General features: G+C 43.5%; 3 protein-coding genes across 3 annotated transcripts; all 3 read right to left on the reverse strand.

Moving 5' to 3' along the window:
• Positions 1-116: 116 nt before the first annotated feature.
• On the reverse strand, positions 117-10,098 carry LOC311318403 (T-complex protein 1 subunit zeta-like). The gene is made up of 13 exons (XM_084449733.1): positions 9,933-10,098; positions 9,354-9,417; positions 6,483-6,617; positions 6,122-6,295; positions 5,568-5,671; positions 4,872-5,142; positions 3,951-4,033; positions 2,437-2,533; positions 1,880-2,027; positions 1,645-1,778; positions 772-874; positions 575-647; positions 117-460 (listed from the first exon to the last, which is right to left on the reverse strand). The coding sequence occupies exons 1-13, from the start codon at positions 10,067-10,069 to the stop codon at positions 388-390; spliced, it is 1,596 nt and encodes a 531-aa protein (XP_084305859.1). The 5' UTR covers positions 10,070-10,098; the 3' UTR covers positions 117-387.
• An 816-nt stretch (positions 10,099-10,914) lies between these two features.
• LOC311318412 (protein NipSnap homolog 2-like) lies at positions 10,915-17,489 on the reverse strand (the record flags this gene model as incomplete). The annotated part of the gene is made up of 10 exons (XM_084449745.1): positions 10,915-12,212; positions 12,331-12,414; positions 12,821-12,915; positions 13,640-13,671; positions 14,717-14,857; positions 15,531-15,601; positions 15,779-15,873; positions 15,990-16,035; positions 16,323-16,462; positions 17,398-17,489. 10 exons carry the CDS (start codon positions 17,487-17,489, stop codon positions 12,148-12,150), a joined length of 861 nt encoding a protein of 286 aa, XP_084305871.1. The 3' UTR covers positions 10,915-12,147.
• A 422-nt stretch (positions 17,490-17,911) lies between these two features.
• mrps17 (mitochondrial ribosomal protein S17) lies at positions 17,912-19,579 on the reverse strand. The gene is made up of 3 exons (XM_084449754.1): positions 19,520-19,579; positions 18,931-19,080; positions 17,912-18,346 (listed from the first exon to the last, which is right to left on the reverse strand). Exons 2-3 carry the CDS (start codon positions 19,051-19,053, stop codon positions 18,005-18,007), a joined length of 465 nt encoding a protein of 154 aa, XP_084305880.1. The 5' UTR covers positions 19,054-19,080; positions 19,520-19,579; the 3' UTR covers positions 17,912-18,004.
• Between the last annotated feature and the right edge of the window lie 221 nt (positions 19,580-19,800).

Below are 19,800 nucleotides of genomic sequence, written 5' to 3' on the forward strand. Positions count from 1 at the left end.
CTGCATGTGTACAGACTCAAGAAAAAAGATTTGAGTTCTGTTACTGTAGGTGTGGTGACTAAGTTGTGTTTCATGTGTTCTGTTAAAATGTTTGAAATAAAAAAAAAAGTATACTGTACAAGAGCAGAGAACCTTTAATGGGTACAAACAAAACTGAGTGGTACAGTTCAGTGCTTTAAACAAATCTCATAAATGAAGATGAGACATGATACAAATAAATGAAAGGGGTTATGATGGTTTCTCTGCCACGTCGCCACTGCGTTACAGCGAGCGCATCATCTGTCCATCGGTGCTTGCCGGGAATTGCATTATGGGAGCACGCGATCATCCCTACAGGTGCAGAAGATTAATCACCGTGGTCATTCTGAGACGATCTTCAGTTGACCTTTAACCTTTGAGAGATGACATTCCAGCCCTCATAATCTCATCCACCAACAAGATGTTACTGGCAATAATCGTGCTGAGGAGAGACGAGGAGAGAAAGAGCTGTCAGTTTAATTGCATTACTGGAAAGAAAAAAATCCATTATGATAACTTCAACTTAAACCAGTCCACTGAAAATTTCCAGACTCACCTTGAATGCAGAAGCTGTTTCTTGACGCTGTAGTTGTCCCATACGCCTGCTTCTCCAGCCACCATGGGCTCGCCTGAGAAGACCAGATCATGACGTTAGACCAGACTCACTCAGCGAGAGCTTAAAACACCAAGTACCCAGCTCCAGCAGACCCTTCTGAACCACAGTACTGTGTGGTGGTGCGTAGTGTTGCTGACCTGTGCTGAGGTCGACTCCTACCAACTGGCTGGACTCTTTGTACTCGGTCTGCAGCTTCACCAGCGTCTCCTGGGGGTCGTAGCCCGAGTTCTGGGCCAGAACCTGGGAAAGAGAGGGTGACAGAAGAGGAAATTAAATCTCAACTCATTGGTTTGTGTGCATGATGCAGAGGATCACAGAGTAAAAAGACTGAAAGAGTGCACAGTTATTGAATGAAATCGGTAGTTCTCTCGTTGATCTAGGGGCCGGTAAAATCGGCACAGACACAGGTCGATGTAAAGTCCCACACCTTCGGCGTTCACGGGTGGGGGACAATCAATTATAGGAGAGAACAGGTGAAGGCCCAGAACACCCAGCAAGGCCTTATTTCTCCTTGTAACAAAGACGTTTTGATGGTGTGACTGCGAAGGTAGTCAGACGCTCCAACCACTGGTCCACCTACTACCCAAGACAGTCTAATACAGGCTGGGTGTGGATGGGGAAACAATAACGGTATCACAGACATGAAGGGCTACTGTATATGGTCCTTCTGATAACAAGCCCTAATGCAACAAAATAAAATATTGTGCTCATTCTCATAGAAGCAGAGAGGGACAGTCCTTCTGCTGGATATACAGAGAGTGAGAGTTAATTTTGCATGGTGTCTGACTGCATTTACTACAGACAAAGTAACACAGAATTCTCCATGCCAACCCGAACACAGCACAAATACACCAGTCATGAAAGGCTCAGACAGCTTCCCTAGCACAAAAGAGGGCTCTTAGACTGCATTTACACAAATATGTTTTCTTTTTAAAAACACATCACTTTAGCTCTAGTAACAAAGATGTTTAGATGGTGCGACTGTGAGGCAGATGCAGAGGAATCCTTACCTTGGGGATGATGAGGAGAGCGTCTGCGAAGGCCTGCACTCCCAGCTGGGCCCTCCCCTTCACCTTGGGCTTGTGTTTGACTAGGGCGTCGGCCACGGCCACCTCAAACGCCCCTGCTCCCGACACCACACTTCCTGCAGACGGAGGAGAGAGGGAGGTCAGCGCTGCACCAAACCTGATCAATAGCTCACCCCCACCCACGGAACACCCGACACAGACGCAGAACCCCTCTCACCGTCCTCAATGGCGTTCTTGACCGCTCTCAGGCCGTCCCTCACGGCATCTTTGATCTGCGTCAGCGTGTGTTTGTTGGGCCCCTTCACCAGCAGGGTCACTGAGCGGGGGTTCCCACACTTCTCTATGAATGTGAACTTCTCCTCTCCCTGTGAAGAGATGCGAGTGAGGAGGAGCGCCTGCCAATAGCACTGCTACAAGGCAGGCCAGCTACCCCTAACCCTAATCCTAGAAGGCAGGCCAGCTACCCCTAACACTAATCCTAGAAGACAGGCCAGGAAAAACGCCAGCCAGCTCTGTTCTCCAAGTACTGGGATCAAGTTGATCTGAAGACGAGGTCAAGCTTTTCAACATTTTGCTTTAAGAAATTTCAATGCAATACTCAGAACCCATTTTTTTTTACACTAGCAAGATGGCTAATGCTAACGTGGTTTCTCCAAAGTTTCTGGAATACAGTCCAGAATGTTGCACCTTTCTGCTACACTCCCAGTAAGGGCCCAAATAAGCTCAATGTTGTAAACCTTGGTGTGCCCCATTAAAAGTCATAGATTCACTCACCAGTGTGTGTTCATACACCAGCCCTGCGTGGCCTAGGCAGTCCGGAGTCAGGTCATCCACAGAGTTCATAGCGATGCCTCCACAGGCCAGAGTCAGTCTAGAGAAGGAAACACAAGGTCAAGAACATCTCCATAATAAAGGCAGGAAGTCTGCGTACACACTTGTGACCCGATTATCGAAGTTGATGTGCGGTAAGTGTATGTCTCAGGACCCAAGGACGTGCAGATGTCGCTGCCCCATCTTTCGCCGCAGGCTGAAAACTCACCTCTTCCTCTTAGCACCTTTTCTATTTGTATTTAGCTGTTCTTGCACTTTTATTTTAGCACTGGTTAAGCTCTTAGTCGCTTGTTTAGAAAGGAGCTACACACGAGTACTGATGAATAGTAATACACTTGACTACCAATGTTAAATGTTTTGAGCGTCAAACACTTAATTTCCTCCATTCGGGTGAATTTCCTATTTGAGCAGACGCTTTTATCCAATGATGGCCAGCGATTGTGAAGTGGCCCAGTCCAGCCAGGTCTTGTACCAGCAACCTTTCGGTCACTAGTCAGATGCTCTAACCACTGGGCCACCTATCACCCAAGAGAGAGTCTAATACATGCTGGGTGTGGATGGGGAAACAATAATAAAGGTACCAGACATGAAGGGCGACGGTATATGGTCCTCCTGATAACAAGCCTTAATGCAATAATATAAGATTGTGCTCATTCTCATAGAAGCAGTGAGAGACGATCGGTCTCCTGCTGGATATACAGAGAGTGAGAGTTGATTTTGCATGGTGTCTGGCTGCATTTACTACGGACAAAGTAACACAGAATTCTCCATGCCAACCCAAACACAAACACACTAGCCATAAAAGACTCAGACAGCAGACCTGTTTAAGTGGACCGTTGTACATGATTGTAAATAAACTTATAACAGCGCTTATAATACTAAATACCAAACTAGTCCTTTAACCTGTGGTAAAGTAAAAGTGCAAAAACAAATAAATACAACTACAATAAGTAGTAAGAGGAAGGATGGGGGTAGTACTTCTTGAAGAGGAGAGTTTCTAGCCTGCGGCGAAAGATGGGCAGCGACTACGCTCTCCTGACATGAGTGGGGAGTTTGTTCCACCACTGCGGGACCAGGACAGAGCAGATCTGTGACCGGGTCAATCGGCCGCAGGGGCGTCGGAGTGACAAGGGTTCTTCCTCCGTAGTATTTTCTGCAACTAAGCAACCATCCGCAGAGTAAACAATCTGCTTCCTCCTGACACCGGCATGCGCATGCCTTGTGTACGGAAATGATGTGTGATATGCGCTTTCAGGCATATCTTTCTTTTATGGAAAGAGATTTATTTCTGAAATGCTTATGTGGACTGAGATGTTATAAAAATGAAAACCTATTAGTGTAAACGTAGCCTTACAGTCAGAGAGGGTAATGGAGCAGCACTGTCATAAGACATTCTGTAATAAGTAACCAAGTCTGGCAGAAGTGCTGTAGTTGTGATGGCAGACTTCAGTCTTTACCTCTCCATGTTCCTCCTCTTCGCTCTACGCAGAGCTACGATGCCCTCCTTGGCCAGAGCATCCAGGGAGTATGGGTCAATGCCCTACCAGACACAAACAAAACAGCCATGAAACCTGGGAACAGTAGAGGACATAGGGAGAGAAAACAAAATAACACTAAATGCATTCCGGACATGTGCAATTCACACTCAGTCAGGGTCAAACATACACCCATATAAGATTCTAAAATAGTGACATGTAGATACAGCAAGTTGTGCTGGTCCGTTGACTAGGAGAGAAGACGGCTCAGACCAGACTTCTCTGTAGCACAGATACATAACACCAGGGGGGAAAAATACAATCAAGTGATTATAACTGTACTGCGAGATCACAATCTGGATCCCTCCCAGGTGCAAAACAGAGCTGTTCAGGCGTTCCTTTGTGCCAGCAGCGATCACACTCTACAACAGAGCCTGAGTGCCCCCTCCCATGTCACATGTCACTTTACTACATTTTACAATCCTCACCGTATAACACCAATTGACCAACGTCAATTAAACTTCCAGTTAGGAAGCATTAACGATGGTGAATCAATTTCACCTGCTTTGGTGCAAATGAAAGATCGATATTCCAGAAGTTTAACTTGTTTTTGTGATAAAACAAGTTATGTGATAACATGTTTTACTGTGATAACTAAGTGTTCCCTTAAGTCTTTTGAGCAGTATATATATATATATATATATATATTATAGATATTTGTACATTTTTATACATATAGGATTTATACAGATTGTATGTATTTTGTACTCTTTGCTCTGACCTATTCTGTACACGCTCACTGCTGTAGCCCAAATCCCCGCCCCTCCCAGGATTATTCAAGTTCATCTCATTTTATGGATCATCTTTGACTCCCTTTAGAAGACTCAACAATCCTCTCCCTACCTTCTGGTTGATTACGACAAAACTCTTCTCCCCGTCAGGACACACGGCATTCTTCAATGCGATGATCTTCTGCACGCGCTCCTCGATGAACTTCCTCTCGGCAGACACCAGCTTCTCTCGTTCGTCTGCGCTCTTGTAGAAGAAGCCAGAGTTCACCTCCGTCTTCTCGTACTCCAAGGACACGTTGCAGGTGAGCACGTAGGCATCCTCCACGCGCTTCTTCATGTCCGGGTGTCTGGCCCCGTGGTCCAGCACCAGGCCCCTGATCAGTCTGGACAGAAGAGGAGACGGATCATCAGGTACTGCTACTGAGGAGGATACTTCATTTGTTGACATCACCTATGAGTAGGGTTGCAAAATTCTGGGAATATTCACAAACTTCCCATGGGAATTAACAGGAATAAATTAAAAAACAAAATGCATTCCCATTAATTCCCATAAATTTCCTTTTTATTCCTGTTAATTTCCATTCCATTCCTGGAATTTTGCAACAGCAGACATCACCGATGGGTGTTCACATCTTTTTGTAAATGCTAGTTAGTCTTTTAAAAAAAAAAAAAACAAAAAAAAACAAAAAAAAAAAAAAACAAACAAACAAACAAACAAACAAAAAAAAAAACATTTGCTTTCTCCTACTACTTTCTCTCAGAAGATGGACAGTTTAAAATGTTTAGGTACTTAGGGAGGGAGACTCACTGTGTGTCGCTGTCCGTCTTGTGTTTCATTTCCATGATCTCCACCATGAACAAGTCAATGGGCTCATTGGGTCTGGCAATGGTCATCACAGCATCTACAACCGCCTGGGAACAACCAATCACAATCATCTACTACCGCCTGGAAACAACCAATCACAATCATCTACTACCACCTGGAAACTTCTACCTCCTGAGAATAACCATTCAACAAAACCCGAACCATTGGAGATAACTAGGGATGCATAATATATCAGCAATCATATCTGTATCGGCCGATGTTATTGATTTATTAATATATCGGTATTGGTCCGATGCATCTTGAGATACTGGACTTTAAAGCAAAACTAATCTTGTAGACGAAACATGCCGTATAAATGCTTCCTCAAGCACTAGACCGGTAATACTATACTAATTATTTTCTGTATTCTTTATTCCACCCTGTGATTCCCCAACCCACAAAATACACCATACAGGGATTATCAGACACAGCAGCCATTATCTTTAAACTAAGAGGCCGCGCTCTTCGGCTGTTGAGCCTTCACCCCTGGCCCTCACCTCGGTGAGGAGGTCAGCCAGCTCTGCGTGGACCTTGGTTCTGAGGGAGGTGCGCGCTACATTGACAAGCGTTTCTCTGTCCATCTCCTGCGTCACCTTCACCTCCTCCAGGACCTCCAAGGCTTTCTCCTTTGCCGCCTCGAAGCCCTCTGCGATAATTCTGGGATGGAGGCCCTTTGAAGACAACAGATATGTCAGTCATGCACTGTCCTGTCTTTGCACTGTCCTGACTCGTCCCTGCACCCTGTGTTCAGAGAACGACTAAGGTACAGTTTATTTCAAAGAGCTCAATAATTGTGTTTCTCGAAGAGGCATGATTGGGGAATTGGTATTTTAAGGGGTGCCCTGGTTCACCTCTCACCTCTGACACATAGCGATCAGCCTGTTTGAGGAGTTCACCAATGATGAGGACATTGGAGGTGGTCCCATCTCCCGTGATGTCATCCTGCGCTGTGGCAACCTTGGCGATAAGCGACGCTGTCGGGTGCTGAATTTGCTGAAGGAATGAGGGGGAGAGAGAACAACAATAGAGCCTTTTCAACTGGGAACAAATGGCCCGGGAACTCAAGACTGGAACTCAAGTACCAGGAGTTCTTCTGGTGTTTCCATTGGTAGTAAACCCAGTTGTTGGAACCCAGCTGTAACCATGGCAATGACGTACAGTTTACAGGGCATCATTAGCGTTATCAAAAAAGTATTCACACTTAGTTGGGGGACACATCTAGGCTGGTACTGGGGGAGAATGAATGGTACTGAACAGGACCTCTTGGGTTTATGAGAGTTGTTAGAAAGTACCTTAGGTCAGAAAAGTATTCTGCTCTCACAACCTTCACTGCCTCCTGATATTCAAGAAGATTGTCCCTCAAAATCTCAAAGGAAAATTGAAACTTATTATACTTACTGCACTCCCTCGTTACGGCTCTGGTGGTGTAATTTAGCAAAGGCCAACCTTTAGGTTTAGGTTTTTTCAATTTAAAGGACTATGCTCGTTTTTGACAACCTGGACCTTATTTACGACATATTATAAGAAGTTTGACTCACCCAGATCACTTTTGTGTTGTTCGGAGGCATGTAGAAGAAATATAAAATCCAGCGCGAGCCAGTATATCCATGTAATGGCGGCGCACGGGGCATAGGGAATGCAGTTTCTCAAAATCCATTTTCGGCCGCTAAACGGTTGTTTTCATCAATCACATAGCATGAATCGACAGTTGATATTCCTCTACGCCAGCCATTGTTGTTTTGGTGCCATATAAGGGGTCTTGATCCTCTGTAACATGCTCTTTATAAGCCGCTCCCCCACTTGCTCCAGCACGCATGCGCACAGGCCAGCGCGCAGACTTGCTGGAGCAAGTGGGGGAGCGGCTTATAAAGAGCATGTTACAGAGGATCAAGACCCCTTATATGGCACCAAAACAACAATGGCTGGCGTAGAGGAATATCAACTGTCGATTCATGCTATGTGATTGATGAAAACAACCGTTTAGCGGCCGAAAATGGATTTTGAGAAACTGCATTCCCTATGCCCCGTGCGCCGCCATTACATGGATATACTGGCTCGCGCTGGATTTTATATTTCTTCTACATGCCTCCGAACAACACAAAAGTGATCTGGGTGAGTCAAACTTCTTATAATATGTCGTAAATAAGGTCCAGGTTGTCAAAAACGAGCATAGTCCTTTAAGGGGGGCAACAGAATCCATCTCTTCTATCAGAGCAGGTGGTGTTAAATAAGGAGATCAGTTCAGTGCTGAGGTGGGGAGGAGAAACCTCAATAGTGCATGTATTGGGAGCAGCTATGAGGGTCCTCGGAGAACTTACTTGCAGTCAAAGAGTTAATGTAACTCCTGACCATTGTAACAATTCGCCCTGAGCGGCATTCGTTCTGTCTTTCAGGGACCCAGCTATTCAGAGATTCCCGGATCCTTACGTCTGCTCTGCCTGACTACACCCCACAGACTCAAAATCCAACGGCATGACTAATTATGTCATGGTTGGAAAATATATGACCTAGCCATACTCCATCTCTGATCTACGCAACATGATCAAACTACCTAAATCTGCTCTTCTTGTCTGTTGTGAATATGACTAAGCTATCCCTGACATATAGAACAAGCACCAAAAGAGCTACTAAACAGTTATGAACTCTGTGGATTTAGAAAGTAGACATGCTCCTGAGTAGAATAGAATATACTTTTACTGAGACATTAAAGGTATAATATGTAATATTTGGATTAAAATAAACATTTTTTCAAAAATAATACATCCATAGGGCTTTGCGAAGGCTGCAGAATAAAAGAATTGCTTTTACATAAAAAAATATATTTTGTCTGAAATTATGAAATTTTGAAGGCCCGACAATGACACTGTTGATATCATACCAGCCAATAGTATTACAGCGTTGGTACTGCGCGCTGGGTTGCCTGGTACTATTCTAGCTTCACCACTGTGAGATTAGCAGTAGCCAGCTAACATTATACTTCCATGAATTAGCAGCATTATAGATGTTGGTTAATGTGTGCGACTATAAAATGGCAGCTTTTCCGTCCACTTCCGCTCACTCTTTTCAGCTAAACGTTTGGTAAAATGGCCGAGTTTCGTCGTCCTGCTTCTCCGCCTGAGCCCCAGCGAACCGTGCGATACGAATCTCAAAAGCTCAGTGACCGAAGTAGGAGCAAAAGTCGGATAGATATCGGGCCAGCCTTTGCTCGTTGGACGGAGTTTATGGAGTTTCATGGGATAAAGTTGCATGGTGACATGGCTACTTTTCTACTAGACTGGTAAGCTAGCTAACTAGCTATCGTTATCTTTCTTGGAATCTGCATAGCCAGACCTAACGTTATCTCCACACTACAGCATCTAACGTAACTTATTACATGGCACTCTGAAATACTTGATTGTGATTACTGATTAGTGTAACGTTGTTTCTCTCGGAGTGAAGATCTTATCACAGTATGACTGAAACAGTGCATTCTCTGGCATTTTGACAACCAATACGTTGTGTTGTTGCAGTTAATATCTTTAGACACTAGATGGGGGAAATAATCCACATATTACATATTATACCTTTAAGCATAGCTTTTTTTATGTACAAAGCAAAATGTAGGCTACTTGGCAATGGTAAAATGAATTGTGAAAAGATCGGGTGGGGGACAATAAATTAGCTTAACAACAAATAAATGGTAAGTTTACAAGCTGCAACAAAAGCAAACTATCCAGTTCCATTTCTTACCATTTCGTGCAACAGGACATTTCCATCTTTGGTCAGCTTGATTTCCCCGGCACCAGAAACAAGCCTGCGGTTCGGGACAGGGGAAAGCGAGTCCATTAAGTTATCCAACATGTCACCTAACCAAACATTTGTACACAAATGGATATGGGTACTTTACTTAAGTCTAATATTTAAATTGTTAATCTCCAACTTCCTAAATGTATTGTTGAGCCTAGTCTATCAACAGGCTACAGATGCAACGAATCGTGCATGAGCATGACGATGACGGTACCGTTAACCATGTGGGGAAAGGGAGTCGGCTCGCTGACTTGCTAGTTAGCCTATTAGCTAGGAAGCTAATTAATATGACTTTTGTCTTGAAATCGGTTATATTACTAGCAAACTGCGACATGGGACAATCGTCTCGCTACATAGGAATAAAACACCCCATAGCTCCTGATCTAGCAATATAATCTATACTACTGACAACATGTAGCTACAGCTAAGCTATCACTAGCAGCTAATGTTAGCATCAGACAGGCGTGCTCAACAAAGGGCTCCGGCTGCTTCCTCGCGGTGTTCCGCGGAGGTGGGACTCACATTTTCATGGTTCCCTTTGGTCCCAGATTACTCTTCAGGACATCCTGAAGTCCCCGGGCAGCGCTGATATTCACGGCTAAGGCGGCCTGGGCCCGAGCCACCTCCGCTTTCGGGTTAAGAGCTTTTACAGCAGCCATGGTGACTCAACACACCCAGCAAAAGGAAAGCTTAGCGCCGGCCGAGAGATATTGGGTCAGGGCAGGCAGAAAGAGAACCATGTGCTCTTCGACACGGCGTCCCGATTGGACAGCTGTCATCGTAGCACATTTTGTACACAAGCGTGATTGGTTAAGCTCTTTGTCAATCATAAAGCAATATCCTTTGAATCTGAACATCAACAATTATTTACAGTACTACTAAGGCATTCTTACTAGAACGTCTAGATGGTAATTGGATCATGTCTGGAGGAGGGCTCACATCAAACCAGTCTTAAAATCACTGCACTGGTTACCTGTCAGTTTTAGAATTGATTTTAAAATGTATTTATTTTTTTATATTGTTTTTACATTATCTTTTCTTTCCATTCTTTAAAGTACTGTGTTATAATTGCATGCATGATGTGCTATATAAACTTGACTTTGACTTTACCAGTCAGATGAAAACATTTCTACACACAGCTATGAAAAGTTAATCTTTATGAATAAAGACATGATATATGCCTGTTGAGACCATCTTCATGCAGTCTGCGATAAATAAATAGTGCATTTTCATGTAATCTCCAATAGTGGACCGAATAAATACATATCAGTCTCTAATATGGAATAAATTCCATTATAGTGCCATATAATACAAGTAGGTTTGTAGTGAAAAATAGTCCACAGCATAGTGATGCATAGCTGTGAAGCAAATCCATTTCTGACATATTTGAAAAGGTCATTTTGTAATCTATATTCCTTTCAACATTACAAAAGAAAAAAGTAACAGCAGGGTTTTTAATTTCATCATAAGTTTTTATTCAATATGTACAACTTATCTAGCACTGCAGTGAGAAATCATTCCTATCCTGTCCCCTGTAACAACATAGGAGAATCACAGAACTCCCACTTTTCATTTACTACAGTATTATTAATGATAAGATCTCTATCTTGTCTTGGTCAGGGCCTTCTATGTTAGAGCTCTCTACAAATCTCAGTCTCGATCTTGGTCAGAGCTCACCACGATTGACCAGACCGGTTGATGTGTTGGTTGGCATGAAGAGGAATAACCTGATTGGTTGATATAGGGATGAGGGTCTCAACATTAAAGCCAAACCAGCCAATCACCTGGGGCTTTTTTCGGTGCTGTATTGATTACGTTGCATAGCAAAGAAAGAAACAAACACATTTGTTGACAATCATGTTGTTAACTATCAGTTGCATGACTGCATCTGCACCCTTAAACTGTGGTCAGTGAAACAGTAAATAGGCAGGCTGGACAACAGAAAGCTCACAGGGGAAAACAACAAAATACTGTATACAAATGTTCCTTCAAAAGCGACTGAGTACCTCCTACAATCAATTGGTTGGTTCTTAATTCATAAACCTTGGGTTGGACTTTGAGGTTGCAACAGTGTAGTCTTGAAGGTATTATTAGTTTAGTTTGATGACCTCACTCCAAAATAAGACTGTGCAGGCGAAGGAATGAAGTTATGGCCCCAATCCGCATCGCAATTGGATAGGTAAAATGTATGTGGAAGGAAAGTGATACGTTATCAGGAATGGAGGTCTGTTAGTGTCAGACTTGACTTAAGACCAAGGGGCAGCCAAACTGCAGCTACCTGTGGAGCACCAGGATTGAAGGTGACCACTGGGTATAAAAATAAATTACTTCAATCACAATTCAAACATAAATCCAGCTCAATTCCTGACAAAGCTCACTTATTACCACCGGTAAAACTGACCATCCAACAGGGTGATGTATGGTATACAGCAGAAAGAGGAGGAAAGGGAGAATCAGACGTTTATCTAAACAAAACACATCTTGTTGTGGATCAGTATTAAATCACTTATACAGTAGTAATGGTGACAGTATTTCTGACTGTTTGATTAAAAATAAGATTTTAGGTCCACACAGAAGAAAAAAACACAGAACATAAACAGACAAAGTGGCAAGCAAGTTGACGTCACACAGACATCCCTGGCAGTGCTCGCTCTAATGACTGTTTAGGCTCTCGACAGATCAGCGCAGTAGTACAGTAGCTGTGGCTGTTGGGGTTTCCTACGGGCGTTTGCAGGGGCTACTTCAGAAGAGAAGTCTTCATGGGGATCATTATTCTTGACTCCATGTGCTGGATAAGAGGAACTAAAGCACAGGTACAAATAACAACACTTCTATATCTTCCAGTACCATTCACATCACAGAGGACAAAAATACGAGATCAAGAGAGAGCAACAGAGCCAGAATAAGAGACCGATCTTACCTGTGTAGTAAACGACCTCGTCCCAGCCCTCATGCTGCCAGGCTGCGTTTCTGGTATCTTCTCTTGACTGGAGATCTTTATAGGCTGAAACGGAGCAGAAAGAAACACAGCTGAAGGTGTTTTATCTGGCAGTGCATCGGTTCAGCCGCCATGTTGAACAACAGTTGTGGAACTGGGGCAGCTGTGGCTCTGGAGGTAGAGCGGGTCATTCGACGGTCGTAGGGTCGGCGGTTTGAATCCTGGCTCCTCATGTCCACATGTCGAAGTGTCCTTGGGCAAGTGACACTGAACCCCAAATTGCTTCCAATGAGCACGCTAGCACCTTGCATGGCAGCTGCCGCCATTGGTGTGTGAATGTATGTGTGAATGGGTGAATTAGAGGCCATTGTGCTTTGGATAAAAGTGCTATATAAGTGCAGTCCATTTACCATTTAGCAAATGGTGAAGACTGTATTTTGGTAATGGTTAAACTATTGTGTTCTCCTCCTACCCCAGAGGTGGTGCACCATGTAGAGGCTCCCGATCTGAGAGAAGAACCCTCCCACGGCCTCATGGTTCTGCTGGCGGAACTCTATGGCGCGGGCCCTGTAGAACACAGAATACTGGGGTCACATGACCAGGCCAGCAGTGCCGGTGACCAGTTAACACAACGGTTGCCATCAATTTTTCAGGGATGTGAATGCTAATTTTAATAAGGAAAATTGCACACAAAACACAATATGAGTTGACGTGTTTTTAAATGAACAAATTCCTTCATTCGTTTGGCTTTCCCACATAAAACATTTCAGGAGTCATGAACTCAGATCAACATTTGTCAATTGACCCTCCCTGTATTATCTGTGATTACATTCTCCACACCCCATGGATTCATCTTACAGACGTCATATCATTTCCGGCATTCTGGTTTGAATTGTCAAATCACAGCAGGCACATTCTTGTAAATAATCCATATTGGTCAAATGTATTTTATTTATTCAATAATATTTGTTCACTCATGCTTGAGACATGCAGAGGTAGTACAGGCAAAGGGTACCGTTCACTCTCATATTTCCGCTACTATAATCTGTAAAGGCAACAGTGGTATACAGTGGTAATTATTTTATCAGGATATCAACTGAGTAACACTGCCGGTTACAAAGCAGAAATGGCACAAGGGGCATTGTGACATTAAAAGAAATAAAAAAGTTTCAAGTTTAATCTGCAACCTAAACACTAGATGCCACCCAAATCACACACTGCACCTTTAAAAGTAAAACTCAGAAACATAAAATACCTTCAAATAAGCAGTATAAGAAAAAGGCTGCCTTACCAGTAGTTTCCCCACTCAATCATGGTTCCTGGCTGAAAAAGAGCAGGGAGAGTTGAGGTCAATAAGCTAACTATTGGGTAGTCTCAACTCATCTCCACAAGTAGAGTAGTGGTGAGAGTACTGGACTCCCACCCTGGAGATCGGGGTTCAAGACCCGATGGGGATGATTTTATGGGACTATACCCCAAACTTTCACATGTTCATCCTTTCACTCAGACCTCTACGCCTTGCCTTATAGATCAGATCCTGTCCCAAACCCAACCCTTATTCTGACCCCAACCCACACTAGGGACTGGAAGAAGGACACCAAAACCAACCCGTAGATCTCCACTGCTCAAGTAGAGTAGTGGTGAGAGCATTGGACTCCCACCCGGGAGACCGTGGTTCAAGACCTGGTGGGGATGACTTTATGTTATCATCAGTGCAACTGCTTTAGCCACTGACCGCTACCATTAATGTTATGGAAGCTGCTGCTAGTTGTTGTGAGCTCATGAGCCAACTGGCTATCCCGCTCTTATTGTGCTGGATTAGCACTGAAAGTATTGGAACTGATGTGTCCAGGCGACAAGACCTATCTTAATTTATCAGACATTATTTAATGTCATTTCAATTCACAGCTATTTCAGTGGCATGACTAGCTTCCTTCCTACCAGTCCTGAACAGAAACAAGCCAGCAACGCACATAAACCAGGCTGGACCTGGCCTGGTTCAAACCACTCTCTCATTTGCTGCTACGACCTGTCACTCTTCCAATTTTGACCCCTCGACCCGCCCTCAGAAAACTGGGAGGCTGGGGCAGCAAAGACTCTTATGCAGCATGCACAGCGCAGAGATTCAACGTAATATTTGAGTCTGTCCCGTCACGTCCATGCACCCTGTCCAATGTTGTCTCCATGTTATGCACCATGCCCGAAAACCCTAGTATGTTGAAAAACCACAATGGCAATAAAACGAATTCTGATTGTGACTCTATAGTCATACAGTACAGACAGTCACACAGAGGACATGAGAGAGAGACTGAATGAAAGAAACAGAGAGGTGGACGACTGACAGACACCGGCCAGAGCTGAAACTCACCCTGAGCTGGTAGGACCGGAGCTCATAGATGTTGGGTCCGGGACGGGGCACAGGCTCGTTCCAGAAGCTGAACTCCAGCAGCAGCTGGTTGCGCCGGGACAGGAGCATCTTCCCTCGCTCGTTCCTGTACTCCATGAACTCCTACAGGAAGACAGTTAGGCTGTGTGTCCACCAACAACTGCATGTATCTGAACAGCGCCAAGCTAACAGCTGCTTGGAGCTTGGCTACTAGGCTACCAATGTTTTACAGCTACGGCAGCACAGAGTGTTGTGTTTTTGCAGACTGAAGTATTAACTAGCCAAGTTAAGACAGCTAGCTAATGTTAGGTAGTGTTAATAATGTTCGCTGTCTATGCAATCTTGCCAAAAACCGACCATCCTCATCATCAGAACAGCCTTTTATAGCCTGCGCTTTAGCCAAAACTTTATTCAACTGGGGGAATAAAAAAGCTTAGAGCCAATGGCACTGTAGCGCTAAAAAGCACTTGGAACACAGCTCTCGTCTCTAGAGCGCTCTAGAGCTCATTAACCATTGTAAACAACAAGAAAAAAGCACCAGCTATAAAATACAGTCGTTGACACGCATCCTTAATCCTCACAAAGCCTGAGTAACTTCAGCTGAAATTTGTGTCACTTGTGAAATTTGTGACAATAGTAACACTGTACTGATCGTGTCCCTCAAACTCTGAATAATGTAAATCCTAGACTGCTATATTCAGAGCCTGAGTAAATTCAGCAAATTCCATAGAAATCAACAAATGTATTTTAAATGTATCTGCTGCTAAATTGCTAATAACTTCACATAACAGCCTACCTTATTCTGCCTGAGTTTGTTCATAACCTCCGTCAGGGCAGGGTATCCACCCCGATATCTCCAGAGGTGAACTGGCCAAGAGGGGTGGGGGGGTGAGGGAGAGAAATAGAGAGAGAGAGAGAGAGAGGATGAGAATTAAACCAAGATCACTTCTAGTGCTTCTGTGTGAGGATACTGCTGGTCCTACATGCCAAAAGGGAATTGTTTGTTTGTTTGTGTGTGTGTGTGTGTGGTGTGTGTCCCCTTACCTGCCTGGTCTTGATCTCCGTACCACGTGTTCCAGGTTCCCACCAGCTCACAGGGGTAATGAGAGTCAGCGTTGATAGAAGGTAAGACATCCTCACTAAAGACACAGACAAACACAGGCAGAAACACAGCAAAGAGCATTCACTATGGACTTCTCTCCCAAAGCAGGGCTTTCTGGTTACAGAAGATGATGGTGGGTAGGGGGCATCTTACCAAAGTTTATTGTAAGCATCAAGGCATTCAGGCTTGACATTATGAACTGCAAGAGAGATACACTTTTTAGGCAATACAGTGTGTAACAGATTTTCTGGCTGAGGGCTGGAAATAATGTCTGACATGTAGATCTAATCTTAATCCTGTCAACAACAAAAAACACAATCCAAGCATTGTTGTGATCTTGTGCCTCAGACGCCAGAACCTAAATGTAGAGAGTGAGTATGTACGGTGTGATACAACTACATACATACATACACATACATACATATGCATGCACGCACACACATTACATACACACACACATACATACATACATACATACATACATACATTGTATCTTATAAAGGTTGCTGTCCTCCTTCTTAGCCAGCAGGTGAGAGTGGGCATTTTTTCTGGGGTCGACCTTCCGGACAAACAAGGATTTGAACCAGCTGTCCTCACGGTTTCTATTGGTGGAGGCTGAGAGACTCCTGGACGTCAGAGGCAGCCAAAAAGAAGCAAGTGAGACAGAGTAAGGAAAAGTAATTTATGCCGCTTAATTAAACACTGTGACAGGCTTAAAAAGTAGGTTAATTTCAGATGATTAAAAGATGGTTAAAAAAAACAAAAACATTTCCGTTCCGTGCCAAAGGATAAGTCCCTGTCTAGCAAAATTGTGCAGACAGTGTTACATTTGATTGTTCATATCACAATTTTGGTGCTGTCAATGTAGCCAGGAATTGGTATGAGCATAGGTTTATAATCTGACAGGTCTCATAGATGCCGTCATACTGCTGCAAGGATATAACTGGCAGCTATTGTGGGGATTTTGACAGATTGCCAGCTAAGCTCTAGTTGCAGCATAGCAAAATTGTACAGCTTCCAACTAAGCAACGTTTGTAGTGAACATAGATAGGGCTGACGTTATATTACACTTGCAACACTACGCAAGATACACAACAGTGGGTGTGTACACATGGTTGTGACCTTGAGGGTGCATCCGATTAGATATTCCATGCTCTCCGCATCAAAGCAGTGTCCAGGTCAGCTCATTTAGCACTAGCTAGCTAAATTACACTACTCATGAGTTGACTAAGTTAGCTTAGCTAGTTAGCAATCGTCAGTGTCACGCCTCTTTTACGAAGTAGTTCCAAGTTATACAGTTCGCTTATTTGCAAAGAGAACCACATCAAACTGAGCTAAACTATTCAAAGTATTTCTAAATGTGCATTGGCGTTAGTGGCGTATATTAGCAAGTCAAGGTCTAACTAGCTAGCTTGTGCTAGTTTGTTGCTATCGGCTTAAGCTTAATTTTGCTAGCATGGAACAGCTAGCTAGCACTAACAACAACAAGCGTCGCCAAGATAAGCACATAAAATAACATTTACTATAATGATTATGTCGGCAATCAATCGTATAGTCTAACCTGACAATAACTGAGATGTGTCCGTGTGCCCGGACCCCGTTTCTAGTCTGTTTCAGGCCATTGCCCAGACTGTGAAGGACTTGGGTCGCCATGTTCCCCCTGACTGCGCATCACCAGCACTGTCCAAGTACTACTGGTGGAGGAGAACGCAGTACTTTCTCTCTCCACCAGGTGGCAGTAAAACCAAAGCTTTCTGTAGCCTGCTTGTCTACAAACCTATCACCACTATCAGGTAGCAGGTGTTGTTGCATCAATGTATGCCACAGCACCTGCTACCTTGTATGTTTGTATGTAGAACACTAGCTATCTGTATGAAAATGCATGTTATGAAACATTAGATCAATCATGTATTCTACAGACGATGCAGTGCTCATTCAGTGTTTTTCCTGGTATTGTGTGAATTATCTTGTACTGTCATTTGATTGACTCTACTTTCAGATGTTTTTCAATATGAGACAGGACATCAGTTTCTGGTCAAATCTATGATAGAATTGACATATCTCAGCATACTGACTTCATTTAGAGACATTTATTAAAGAGAAGCATGGTATAAACAACATTATATACAAGCAACAACAACAACAACAAAAAAATCATTAGTCCAAGATCAGAGAGCTGGTGCTGCAGAGGAGGTAGTGGTGGAGGTAGAGGCAGAGGACTGGTCCGGAGAAGCAGTGGAGATGTTCAGCTCCTGTAGTCTCTCTGTTAGCGTCGTCTCCTGCTCCAGGCTCTGGGTCGGGTCGGTAAGGGGCTCCAGGAACTCGCTCCCTGCCACCCTCTTCCCCGTCAGGGGGTCCACCACCTTCCCGACTTTGTGTACGATCTCAGCCAGTTCATGCTTCACATGCCTGGACCTACTCTCAGGCAGGGCCTTCAGAAGTACTATGTCTCCCACAGTGCACTGCTGTAGGGCGTCATGAGCAAAGTAGGTCTTCCTTTTGTTGTAGTACTAGAGAGAAAGGAGGGGTGAGGCAAAAGAACAGTGATAGATGTTGAAGTGCCATGGGAGGATTTAGTCAACAAGAGGGCAGGTTGGAAAATTAGAAAAATTGGCAAATTCACTTACAATACCTGATATAGCACAGACACAAAAAGAAGTAGAAATGATGTAGACTGGTGCCAATCCAATCCAGCAAACACTGCATGGTTTAAAAGGCTCATGTGCAGACAATCCATCATCTTCTTGTTTTTCTATTATGATAGTGACTATTCTTACAACAGCTGGAAGTACCAAATTAAAATATTTTAAACATACATACCTTATATTTGGGTTAGGATTAGTTAGGTTTTGAAATCAAAATTTCGCAAATGCAGTGCCGTAAGAATAACAGGCGTGTCTATTCTTACGGCCTTCGTCATTGTGAGGTTGTAGATCGGGCGCTGTAAGAATACACTCTGCCTTCTATTATTATCTCAGCACTTATTCAAGAACACGGCCTGGGAGGTCTGCTGAAAACTGTGTCTCTGAATAATGATTTCACCTGTTTCAACAAAATTCACTGATATACTGCTCTGCTGTCGCTGTCTGTTTACCTTGAGAAGGTACGGATCCAGCACCATTCTGGTCACTCGAACTTTGGCCGTCTTATGCATCTTGGTCCCAATAACTCTGCCAATGATCCATTTGGCATGGACCGATGCCTGCTTCACCGACATCCTGAGGTGTAGCAAGACAGTGGAAGACTAGACAAAACACAATGTTGTTAGCTGTTAGATAACAAGTTATTCATGATATCTAGTCGAAGAATGTCTAGTCTTGTCTGATACGTAGCCTACATCAAATAGTATCCATATTAACTAGTGCTACGTTACTGACTAACACAAAAATAAATAGAACAGTAAGTTAGCTATTTAATAAGACATTATTTACCAGCTAGTATCCGGCTACAGTACTAGCAAATCTGATTGAATGCATAAGGCATTTCGTGACTTTGGTATTCCATATTCTTTGGTACTAGGCTAGATAGTTTAGATAGTAGCTAGCCGGTAATTAGCTATGTTGTGTTAGCCATTGTAACAACTTTTTAGTACTTACTACAACAGTAAACCCCGCAAATGCCGGTACGTAGTAAAATATGTAATACTATTAGCTGTTATTATCTATAAAACAATATCACCCTACTCGATTCAGTAATTGAAGGTCAGACACTCATCCAGCGGTGTCCATCCATGCGAGTGTGGCTTGCTTTGATGACGTGGTAACATTATTCTTCCTTGAATTTACTGGGCGGTTCGCAAACCAATGTTAATTGTCCATACCGCCACCTACTGTACAGGAGTGTGGCATTATGTCACTACATCAATTACTGATTATGTATCTACCTTTATTCTTTTATTTTCTAATTTAGTATATCTCTCAAAAACAAGGATGTTTCTAGCTAGCATCCCATAACCCATCCACAA

The sequence above is a fragment of the Borostomias antarcticus genome (genome assembly GCF_949987555.1).
Source record: "Borostomias antarcticus genome assembly, chromosome: 15".
Taxonomy (NCBI): domain Eukaryota; kingdom Metazoa; phylum Chordata; class Actinopteri; order Stomiiformes; family Stomiidae; genus Borostomias; species Borostomias antarcticus.